Source organism: Drosophila gunungcola (genome assembly GCF_025200985.1).
Source record: "Drosophila gunungcola strain Sukarami chromosome 3L unlocalized genomic scaffold, Dgunungcola_SK_2 000005F, whole genome shotgun sequence".
NCBI classification, from domain to species: Eukaryota; Metazoa; Arthropoda; class Insecta; order Diptera; family Drosophilidae; genus Drosophila; species Drosophila gunungcola.
The window spans coordinates 1262682-1275221 of NW_026453180.1; the positions used below are offsets into that span (position 1 = coordinate 1262682).

The following is a 12540-nucleotide window of genomic DNA, read 5'->3' on the forward strand; positions in this document are numbered from 1 at the left end:
ACAGGTTTATCATTAACATTTTTCTCATTCTTCGCTCTGGACTCCAACTTCTCCAACTTCTCGGATGCGTTGGCGGCGGCCTTCTCCAGATTTTCTTTCTTTTTGGAGTTGGAGTTTCAGGTGGAAGCGGCGCTTCAGTTGACGCTCCAACTGTTTTCCCACACTGATTTCTGATTTCTGGACACCGTGAAGCAGCAGAGCAAACTGAACCACAATGGGATAATGTGAGAAGTGTACTAACTGATCAATAAATAAAAGGGAGGGGGTATGTGTTAAACTGGGAAAAGCAACATAATTTATCAGATTTTTATACTACATTTTGAATAACACAAAACTATTTTTTTATAAAAACCCTTTTCATCAAAATAATCGATTTAAGTTGAATGTATTATAAATGTAATATTTTTATTTCATACTTAGTACCCAATATATAATTTCTTAATTTCTAGCTCCTGTATATAATTTAATTATTAATTATTACATAAACATTTGTAATTTATTTTAGATATTACATAAATAGGTACAAGAAAACTTGTTTGAAATTAATTTTAAACTCCTTCTTCCTAATATCTCCTATTTGTATTTGATTACATTTTTTAAACACAACTTTATCTTACATTTTCGAGCCCTAAAATTAGCGTTTTAGTTTCGTTTTTAATCACACATTAATTTTAAACCACTCAATCACGACAAAGTGTCGCCAAAAAATGCACCAGTTAGAGGGCTTTACGGCTGGCTCCACATCTTCTTTCTCACTTTGATATCTAAATACTTTAAACTTTAAAGGCCTCCTCTGCAGCCTCGTAAACCGTTAAGTGCTACCAAAGTTTTTTGGGATTAAAGAGCTTCTGGCCGTTTCCGCGGCTTCTTCTCTGTCTGGGTTGTTTGCGTTTGGCGCTGCCGTGAAAATGCATTTTCCCTTCGGCCCCTTTTCCCAAAAATCCCCATTTCCCGACTCCGTGTGCCCGTTTTCTCACCTGAGGCGCAGTCTGCGGCTGCTGTCGATGCTCGTTTTAATTTGTTTGTTTACATTTTCGACTGCCCCACCTGCAGCAGCCACGAAGTTTCTTCCCATCACGCGGCTGGCCAAAATGTTTGGAAATAGACGTCCATGGTGATATGGTAAATGGTAAATGGATGCGGGGATCGGGGATTGGGGATCGGGAGCCATAGGCTGCACCACTGGGAGTAAGGCGAGTGTTTTGGTGTTAACAACTCGACACTTCATTAATTGAAGTTGAAAAAGTGCAGCTATAAAAAGACTCCAGGCCCACAACAATGGCACTGATCAGAACAGAACATACACGAGAGAAAATTATTACAAATTTAAGAATATTGTTTTTAAAATTAATATTAATTTCTTGTTAATGTAGGCATGCTTATATTTTATTTTAAGGAATTGTGCCATGGGTAACCAGTCAGCTTATATTCTAAAAGCTAAGCTGTTTACGTTGGTTATCTATCCTTACTTATTTGTGAAAATCTCAAACTTTTTTATTAAATTCGTTTAAGTAACTTCATTATGAATTACTTTGACTAATATTTTTCTCAGAGTGCATCATAATGGAACATTCAAAGTGAACTTCGAGTGGCTGCTGTGCCTTTCGAATGCAGGGGCATAACAAATTTGAAGACGATGGTGGGGAACTTTCTGAGACTCAGTTCGCATTAGACGCAAATTTGATGGCTATTGAAAAGTTCAATGGTTTCTTGCGTCTCTTAAACAGCTTCCAAGTTCCATCCGAAAACCGAGAAGTGCCACTCAATTGAGTGTGAGAGCTTTGTTTACCACACACAATATCCAATCCCCATAGAAAATAAAGGAATGGGGAGACACATCAAATCTGGGGTAATAGAGAAATCCAATGTGAGCATATCATAATTAAGAATTTGGCAAGACGAAATAATCTAGAGATTTTCCAATATTTCCAAATATTTAATGGAGATCTTTCAATGGGAGGAAAGTTGGGCAATAAGAACCGATCTTCGGGCAGGGTCTGTGCTCTGATCTCTCCCCCAACCGATCCCATCCCATCCGATTCGATCGTCACACATAAATAGTTCACGAGCCATCCAAAGGCAGAGGCCATAAAAATAAATCTATATGCAAATGTGACTTCAGTTTAACATGCCACAGCGACAGGCAGATGCAGAGACATTAGGGAAGTCAGACGGGGAATTCGAGGGTGAAGTCTAAGCCTAGCCAAAAATAGTGAGGGTAATTTGGGATAATTCGACTGAAAGAAACCCTCTTAATTCAGACTTAAACTATTTAATATTTTCTACAAAGGACATAAACATTGCTTAAGTTTAATGTGTATACTTTCAGTTATCATCATAAACTTATTGTTATAGATCTGAGATAATCCCATGTGACAAAATAAACTCCATTAATGGTAATATTTTTTGTAGAACAAGATCTTTATTCCTTAATTCTAGGAATTTCAATTATTTTTAAGAAAAATAATTTACTAATCATGGTTTTCTCTTTGAACCATTTGTATTTAAAAAGCGTTGGCCTAAAAACTATCTAAATATGATATATGTCCATGAAGCCAGACCTAGTTAAATATTAAGGTAATTGTTTCTAAAATATATATGGTAATGCTTATACATGGGAGATGTGTTTAGTTCTAAACATAAAAGAAATTTTATTTTTTAAGGGTACTTTTACTATGACATTATTTTAAGCTTTATACATGCAGTTTTCCCAATCGAGTATACCTCTTAGTTTACAAATACCCTGTTAAAATAGTTGCATCCCGACAGTCAAGGACTCCCATTTCTGGCCAATCCCAGAATCCCTGGCGCAGAGGCGTCTGCAGTTTAATGCCTGCTGTCTCTGCGACTTTGAATCTTACAAAATGTGACAAGTTGCGAAATTATTTTTCGCAGAAGATGTTCTCCGCTCCGCTCCGTTTTGTTTTTCTTGTCTGTTCGGTTCAGTTCAGTTTGGTTTAGTTCGACGCTGTTCTGTTCTGCGTGCAGATGAGCTGAGATTGATAAGCGGCGAGGAGCGTGAACGGGCCAAAATCCGCAACTCCCTGCCCTGTGGCTCTGTTTCAGCGCGAGATGCAAGTGCTTAGATAAACGCAGCGATTTATGTGGAAGCTCCTGGGAGCTGCTGGGCGGAGCAGCCCGCGATGACAACAGTAGCTCCAGCTCCATCCCATTGAATGCCACATCCCCCATCCCCATTCCAACCCATTGCATCCAGCACCAGCACTGAGGTGCCAGCAATTTAGAGGCGATTACAACCGGCAATGGCATTTTAAGTGGCCATTGTCAAGGCGCGATCTGTGGGCGCGTGATAAGCGCCGGCTCCCGTGTGGGCGATCGATTGCCCAGGTCTGGGAGTGGGAGTGGGAGTGGGTGTGGGTGTGGGTGTGGGATGGATCAGGGATGGATCAGATGGCGAGTCGTTGAACTAAACGTAATTCTAGAAGTCACAGAAGTTTTATCCATCCTTTTTTTAAAAAAATGGACCCAAAAAAATTTTTTTTTTTTTCGAAAATTATTTAACGAGTTAAATTGTAAAAATAATAATTAAAAAATAACTAAATAATAATTAAAAAATAACTAAATTTAAATGCAGGTTTTTAGAGGGTTAAGCCATAAGGCTTTGAAGATATTCCACTTGGAAATCGGATGGCGAAAAGAAACGTTATGGATTTAAAACTGCAGGTTTTGTGGTCTCTTTTCTGCAAAGACGGATTTTTCGGAAATTTGGAAAGGGGTTACATCATTAAAATTGCGAAAAATCGACCCCAATTTACAAACCAACTTTTTAATGCAGTTTTTTAGAAAACTAAGCCCCAAGGCATTACAGATATACCACTTTGAAATCGGATACTCAATAGAAAAGTTATGGACTTAAAACTGCCGGATTTTGGGTACTTTTCTGAAAAGCTATTTTTTAGAAATTAGTTAAGGTTTAATTGCGTAATACATAACAACTCATAATTTTAAAACAACATTTAAATGCAGGTTTTTAGAGGGTTAAGCCACAAGACTTTGAAGATATTCCACTTGGAAATCGGATGGCGGAAAGAAAAGTTATGGATTTAAAACTGCAGGTTTTTTGTCTCTTTTCTGCAAAGACGATTTTTTCGGACATTTTGAAAGGGGTTACATCATTAAAATGACGAAAAATTGATCCGAATTTACAAACCCAGTTTTTAATGCATTTTTTTTAGAAAACTAAGCATCAAGGCAGTAAAGATATACCACTTTGAAATCGGAAACTCAATAGAAAAGTTATGGACTTAAAACTGCCGGATTTTCTGTACTTTTCTGCAAAGCTATTTTTCGGAAATTAGTTAAGGTTTAATTGCGTAATACATAACAACTCTTAATTTTAAAACAACATTTAAATGCAGGTTTTTAGAGGGTTAAGCCATAAGATTTTGAAGATATTCCACTTGAAAATCGGATGGCGGAAAGAAAAGTTATGGACTTAAAACTGCACGTTTTTGGTCTCTTTTCTGCAAAGACGATTTTTTCGGACATTTTGAAAGGGGTTACATCATTAAAATTGCGAAAAATCGACCCGAATTTACAAACCAACTTTTTAATGCAGTTTTTTAGAAAACTAAGAACCAAGGCATTAAAGATATACCACTTTGAAATCGGATACTCAATAGAAAAGTTATGGACTTAAAACTGCCGGATTTTGGGTACTTTTCTGCAAAGCTATTTTTCGGAAATTAGTTAAGGTTTAATTGCGTAACATATAACAACTCTTATTTTAAAGCAATATTTAAATGCATGTTTTTAGAGGGTTAAGCCATAAGACTTTGAAGATATTCCACTTGAAAATTGGATGGCGGAAAGAAAAGTTATGGATTTAAAACTGCAGGTTTTTGGTCTCTTTTCTGCAAAGAAGATTTTTTCGGACATTTTGAAAGGGGTTACATCATTAAAATTGCGAAAAATCGACCCGAATTTACAAACCAACTTTTTAATGCAGTTTTTTAGAAAACTAAGAACCAAGGCATTAAAGATATAGCACTTTGAAATCGGATACTCAATAGAAAAGTTATGGACTTAAAACTGCCGGATTTTGGATACTTTTCTGCAAAGCTATTTTTCGGAAATTAGTTAAGGTTTAATTGCGTAATACGTAACAACTCATAATTTTAAAACAACATTTAAATGCAGGTTTTTAGAGGGTTAAGCCATAAGACTTTGAAGATATTCCACTTGGAATTCGGATGGCGGAAAGAAAAGTTATGGATTTAAAACTGCAGGTTTTTGGTCTCTTTTCTGCAAAGACGATTTTTTCGGACATTTTGAAAGGGGTTACATCATTAAAATTGCGAAAAATCGACCCGAATTTACAAACCAACTTTTAAATGCAGTTTTTTAGAAAACTAAGAACCAAGGCATTAAAGATATAGCACTTTGAAATCGGATACTCAATAGAAAAGTTATGGACTTAAAACTGCCGGATTTTGGGTACTTTTCTGCAAAGCTATTTTTCGGAAATTAGTTAAGGTTTAATTGCGTAATAAATAACAACTCTTAATTTTAAAACAACATTTAAATGCAGGTTATTAGAGGGTTAAGCCACAATACTTTGAAGATATTCCACTTGAAAATTGGATGGCGGAAAGAAAAGTTATGGATTTAAAACTGCAGGTTTTTGGTCTCTTTTCTGCAAAGACGATTTTTCGGACATTTTGAAAGGGGTTACATCATTAAAATTGCGAAAAATCGACCCGAATTTACAAACCAACTTTTTAATGCAGTTTTTTAGAAAACTAAGCCCCAAGGCATTACAGATATACCACTTTGAAATCGGATACTCAATAGAAAAGTTATGGACTTAAAACTGCCGGATTTTGGGTACTTTTCTGCAAAGCTATTTTTCGGAAATTAGTTAAGGTTTAATTGCGTAATTCATAACAACGCTTAATTTAAAAACAACATTTAAATGCAGGTTTTTAGAGGGTTAAGCCATAAGACTTTGAAGATATTCCACTTGGAAATCGGATGGCGGAAAGAAAAGTTATGGATTTAAAACTGCAGGTTTTTGGTCTCTTTTCTGCAAAGACGATTTTTTCGGACATTTTGAAAGGGGTTACATCATTAAAATTGCGAAAAATCGACCCGAATTTACAAACCAACTTTTTAATGCAGTTTTTTAGAAAACTAAGAACCAAGGCAGTAAAGATATACCACTTTGAAATCGGAAACTCAATAGAAAAGTTATGGACTTAAAACTGCCGGATTTTGGGTACTTTTCTGCAAAGCTATTTTTCGGAAATTAGTTAAGGTTTAATTGCGTAATACATAACAACTCTTAATTTTAAAACAACATTTAAGTGCAGGTTTTTAGAGGGTTAAGCCATAAGACTTTGAAGATATTCCACTTGGAAATCGGATGGCGGAAAGAAAAGTTATGGATTTAAAACTGCAGGTTTTTGGTCTCTTTTCTGCAAAGACGATTTTTTCGGACATTATGAAAGGGGTTACATCATTAAAATTGCGAAAAATCGACCCGAATTTACAAACCAACTTTTAAATGCAGTTTTTTAGAAAACTAAGCATCAAGGCAGTAAAGATATACCACTTTGAAATCGGATACTCAATAGAAAAGTTATGGACTTAAAACTGCCGGATTTTGGGTACTTTTCTGCAAAGCTATTTTTCGGAAATTAGTTAAGGTTTAATTGCGTAATACATAACAACTCTTATTTTAAAGCAACTATTTAAATGCATGTTTTTAGAGGGTTAAGCCATAAGACTTTGAAGATATTCCACTTGAAAATTGGATGGCGGAAAGAAAAGTTATGGATTTAAAACTGCAGGTTTTTGGTCTCTTTTCTGCAAAGACGATTTTTTCGGACATTTTGAAAGGGGTTACATCATTAAAATTGCGAAAAATCGACCCGAATTTACAAACCAACTTTTTAATGCAGTTTTTTAGAAAACTAAGAACCAAGGCATTACAGATATACCACTTTGAAATCGGATACTCAATAGAAAAGTTATGGACTTAAAACTGCCGGATTTTGGGTACTTTTCTGCAAAGCTATTTTTCGGAAATTAGTTAAGGTTTAATTGCGTAACATATAACAACTCTTAATTTTAAAGCAATATTTAAATGCATGTTTTTAGAGGGTTAAGCCATAAGACTTTGAAGATATTCCACTTGGAATTCGGATGGCGGAAAGAAAAGTTATGGATTTAAAACTGCAGGTTTTTGGTCTCTTTTCTGCAAAGACGATTTTTTCGGACATTTTGAAAGGGGTTACATCATTAAAATTGCGAAAAATCGACCCGAATTTACAAACCAACTTTTTAATGCAGTTTTTTAGAAAACTAAGAACCAAGGCATTAAAGATATAGCACTTTGAAATCGGATACTCAATAGAAAAGTTATGGACTTAAAACTGCCGGATTTTGGGTACTTTTCTGCAAAGCTATTTTTCGGAAATTAGTTAAGGTTTAATTGCGTAACATATAACAACTCATAATTTTAAAACAACATTTAAATGCAGTTTTTAGAGGGTTAAGCCATAAGACTTTAAAGATATTCCACTTGGAATTCGGATGGCGGAAAGAAAAGTTATGGATTTAAAACTGCAGGTTTTTGGTCTCTTTTCTGCAAAGACGATTGTTGCGTAATACATAACAACTCATAATTTTAAAACAACATTTAAATGCAGGTTTTTAGAGGGTTAAGCCATAAGACTTTGAAGATATTCCACTTGGAATTCGGATGGCGGAAAGAAAAGTTATGGATTTAAAACTGCAGGTTTTTGGTCTCTTTTCTGCAAAGACGATTTTTTCGGACATTTTGAAAGGGGTTACATCATTAAAATTGCGAAAAATCGACCCGAATTTACAAACCCAGTTTTTAATGCAGTTTTTTAGAAAACTAAGCATCAAGGCAGTAAAGATATACCACTTTGAAATCGGATACTCAATAGAAAAGTTATGGACTTAAAACTGCCGGATTTTGGGTACTTTTCTGCAAAGCTATTTTTCGGAAATTAGTTAAGGTTTAATTGCGTAACATATAACAACTCTTATTTTAAAGCAATATTTAAATGCATGTTTTTAGAGGGTTAAGCCATAAGACTTTGAAGATATTCCACTTGAAAATTGGATGGCGGAAAGAAAAGTTATGGATTTAAAATTGCAGGTTTTTGGTCTCTTTTCTGCAAAGACGATTTTTTCGGACATTTTGAAAGGGGTTACATCATTAAAATTGCGAAAAATCGACCCGAATTTACAAACCAACTTTTTAATGCAGTTTTTTAGAAAACTAAGAACCAAGGCATTACAGATATACCACTTTGAAATCGGATACTCAATAGAAAAGTTATGGACTTAAAACTGCCGGATTTTGGGTACTTTTCTGCAAAGCTATTTTTCGGAAATTAGTTAAGGTTTAATTGCGTAATACATAACAACTCTTAATTTTAAAACAACATTTAAATGCAGGTTTTTAGAGGGTTAAGCCATAAGACTTTGAAGATATTCCACTTGGAAATCGGATGGCGGAAAGAAAAGTTATGGATTTAAAACTGCAGGTTTTTGGTCTCTTTTCTGCAAAGACGATTTTTTCGGACATTTTGAAAGGGGTTACATCATTAAAATTGCGAAAAATCGACCCGAATTTACAAACCAACTTTTTAATGCAGTTTTTTAGAAAACTAAGAACCAAGGCATTAAAGATATAGCACTTTGAAATCGGATACTCAATAGAAAAGTTATGGACTTAAAACTGCCGGATTCTGGATACTTTTCTGCAAAGCTATTTTTCGGAAATTAGTTAAGGTTTAATTGCGTAACATATAACAACTCATAATTTTAAAACAACATTTAAATGCAGGTTTTTAGAGGGTTAAGCCATAAGACTTTAAAGATATTCCACTTGGAATTCGGATGGCGGAAAGAAAAGTTATGGATTTAAAACTGCAGGTTTTTGGTCTCTTTTCTGCAAAGACGATTTTTTCGGACATTTTGAAAGGGGTTACATCATTAAAATTGCGAAAAATCGACCCGAATTTACAAACCAACTTTTTAATGCAGTTTTTTAGAAAACTAAGAACCAAGGCATTACAGATATACCACTTTGAAATCGGATACTCAATAGAAAAGTTATGGACTTAAAACTGCCGGATTTTGGGTACTTTTCTGCAAAGCTATTTTTCGGAAATTAGTTAAGGTTTAATTGCGTAATACATAACAACTCTTAATTTTAAAACAACATTTAAATGCAGGTTTTTAGAGGGTTAAGCCATAAGACTTTGAAGATATTCCACTTGGAAATCGGATGGCGGAAAGAAAAGTTATGGATTTAAAACTGCAGGTTTTTGGTCTCTTTTCTGCAAAGACGATTTTTTCGGACATTTTGAAAGGGGTTACATCATTAAAATTGCGAAAAATCGACCCGAATTTACAAACCAACTTTTTAATGCAGTTTTTTAGAAAACTAAGAACCAAGGCATTAAAGATATAGCACTTTGAAATCGGATACTCAATAGAAAAGTTATGGACTTAAAACTGCCGGATTCTGGATACTTTTCTGCAAAGCTATTTTTCGGAAATTAGTTAAGGTTTAATTGCGTAATACGTAACAACTCATAATTTTAAAACAACATTTAAATGCAGGTTTTTAGAGGGTTAAGCCATAAGACTTTGAAGATATTCCACTTGGAATTCGGATGGCGGAAAGAAAAGTTATGGATTTAAAACTGCAGGTTTTTGGTCTCTTTTCTGCAAAGACGATTTTTTCGGACATTTTGAAAGGGGTTACATCATTAAAATTGCGAAAAATCGACCCGAATTTACAAACCAACTTTTTAATGCAGTTTTTTAGAAAACTAAGCATCAAGGCATTAAAGATATACCACTTTGAAATCGGATACTCAATAGAAAAGTTATGGACTTAAAACTGCCGGATTTTGGGTGCTTTTATTTAATCTTTAATTTAAGATACCAACTAATTTTTCCACTGCTCAATTATTTATTTAGCCAAATCATGAGCGGATAAATACGTATGAGTCGAAGCCAAACAAAAGGTAATAGAAGCGGTACAATTAGGCCTTGCACCTCGTGCACCTCGGACCGGGAGGTTCGATAGCCCGTGGCACATAAGACGGATTCTTCCTTTGAGCCACCTCCTCGGCCCACAGTTTGTTGAGGTAATCCTCCAGCTGGGCCACCACGTCCTCCTCTCCTTCACCGTCCAAGCAGCTGGCAAAGTCACTGTGCGAAGAAGATCCGGATGACGAGGTGGCATGGCACACATTCGAGGACTCGCTGCAGGAGTCGTGTTTGCAGTCGAGGGGACAGTGGTGATTGTCCCAGTCCTCTGGAGGTTCCATCACCTCCGCAAAACTGGTGTCCTCCTCCTCTCCTTCGCCATTCAATTTGTGGTTAGCTATGGGTTGTGAAATGGGCACTGGTTCCTCCAGACGATACCACTTGACCTTGTAAGAGTCCTGTCCACATTCCCCGAATTGCTCGCCAGTCAACTGATCGATATTGCATTCGCAAATCAGGAAGGGAGAGTTGCACTGCTGGCATCTGGGCAGGTTGACCTCATGGTTGACTATGGGTCGCGGTGGTTTCCGCCTGATCTTCACATCATCACCCTTCTCCATTCGCGGCACTTGCAGGCCACAAAGGATGCAGGGTTCCGGTAGATTGGCATCCTCCGAAAGCTTGATCTTCTTCATGGGCCTCTGGCCAGCCTTGGGATGACCGGGAACCTCCTGCTTGGAGCAGCCCTTGCAGGGGCATCCCGGCACCAGGAGAGGATTCGATCTGGTGGTCATCCGCTGGTAGAGCGAAGCGTACACCAGATTGATCTGCCGCTCGTAGTGTTTGTGGGCCCAGAAGAAGGCCGCCTTGTAGTTGTCGAAGATTCTCGAGGTTTTGTGGGCAGCATGCATCCAAGCAGCCTGCTGGGTGTGCACCGCCATGGCATCCACTATGGGATTACTAATGCTCACCTGTGGCTTGCCATGATAGAAGGCCTTGAAGGCCCTCTTGATGATCGAATAGGTGAGCATCGCCTCCACGGGTTCCATTTCACACTTTAGGCGCAGAGCCTGCAGCAAATCCTCGCGATGCAAACGAGTCCCTGGAGCTACAGCCGGTGGACAGGTGGTGCGCAATCGCTCATGGTAAACGAAGGCCCTCTTGATTATAGACTTTGCTGCACAAGATTTGCTTGTACTAAGACCGCAAATCAGCATTATCTGAGCCAGACTCTTGGCTATGTCCTCCACGTTGTCATCGAAGAGCTGGTAGGGATCCAGCTTTCTTCTGCAGTTGCAGCAACAGCGTTTTATGCCCCCAGGAGGAACTCCTGCCTCTTCATGCAGCTTCTTTGCCCTTTCAAAATTGTCCATTGCAATTTAGATCTCAAAGAAATGAATGACAGAAAATGAACTATTCGAATTTTGCAAAATATGCACTCCATCCAAAACGCTTCACAAAAAATTTCAAATATAACAGTTATAATAGAGAATGAAGTCAATTTCCAGGCATAATGATATTATGAATGCTGTTTCCAAAACCTTTATTTAAAATAATAAATGTTGTAGGATTAATTCATATAAAAGGGAACCAAAATTTTAGGAAAGGTTAATTTTATTATAACAACTACAGTTACAAATTACAATTCCTTAAATTACTAAGATTGTAGGATCAACTCAAAAAGTAAGCACCAAAGATTTTAGGAAATGTTTATATAACATATTTTGTATGAATACATATTTCCGCGAATTCTTCAGTTTACTTTAATAGTAGCTATTTAGGCCACAAGAAAAATAAATAATTTTTTAAGCTCAACAGGTATAAATCGTTACCCAAAAAATAATTTAAAGAAAGCCAAGATCAGAATGAAACCCATCTACCACAAATAAATATACCAATTTGTGAACAAACTTGACACAGTTTTGTTTGAAATCTTTCCAAATCCAATAAAGTATGCTTTTCCCTGTAAGATTAGAGCTAATGCCATGACCAGAATTACCATAATACAGAGAACAATAAACGGTTTGTCCCAATATTTTCCCTAGCCTTTTAATTTGGTTATTGGATATTTGACCCACTGTGGCCTATCTAGGATTACACACAGACCCCACACAAGAATTCATTATTATCATCTGTTCTCGGCTCTCGGTTCTCTGTTCTCAGTTCCAATCGGAGCTGCAATTATGCTAAATAGATTGGGGCCGACTGACTGACCATCGAAATAAATAAGAGAACCGAGAACACGACAGCCAAACGATGGCCGTGTGTTGTGTCAGACCTAAATTGTTCAAATAAATTAAGATGTAGCTTTCGAATGGGGGAATCGGGGATCTGGGATCGGTAAGCCGAGATCGGGGTATGTGGTGTGGGGATTGGGGCAAGTAAATACGGGAATGGAAACGTTCTGAGGCCGAAGCCGCCACTGCCGCCTGTTGCATTGTCATTTGATAAATTATGATATTTGATCAATTGTTCCGCTGCGGTGGCTGGTTGCTGGAAGTGCTGTCTCGGATATACTTCGTATTTAGTATGTATGGC

General features: G+C 36.8%; 1 protein-coding gene across 1 annotated transcript; it reads right to left on the reverse strand.

Moving 5' to 3' along the window:
- Window positions 1-9918: 9918 nt before the first annotated feature.
- Window positions 9919-11509, reverse strand: LOC128259015 (uncharacterized). Its single transcript, XM_052991085.1, has one exon. The coding sequence runs from the start codon at window positions 11373-11375 to the stop codon at window positions 10056-10058; it is 1320 nt and encodes a 439-aa protein (XP_052847045.1). The 5' UTR covers window positions 11376-11509; the 3' UTR covers window positions 9919-10055.
- Window positions 11510-12540: the final 1031 nt, after the last annotated feature.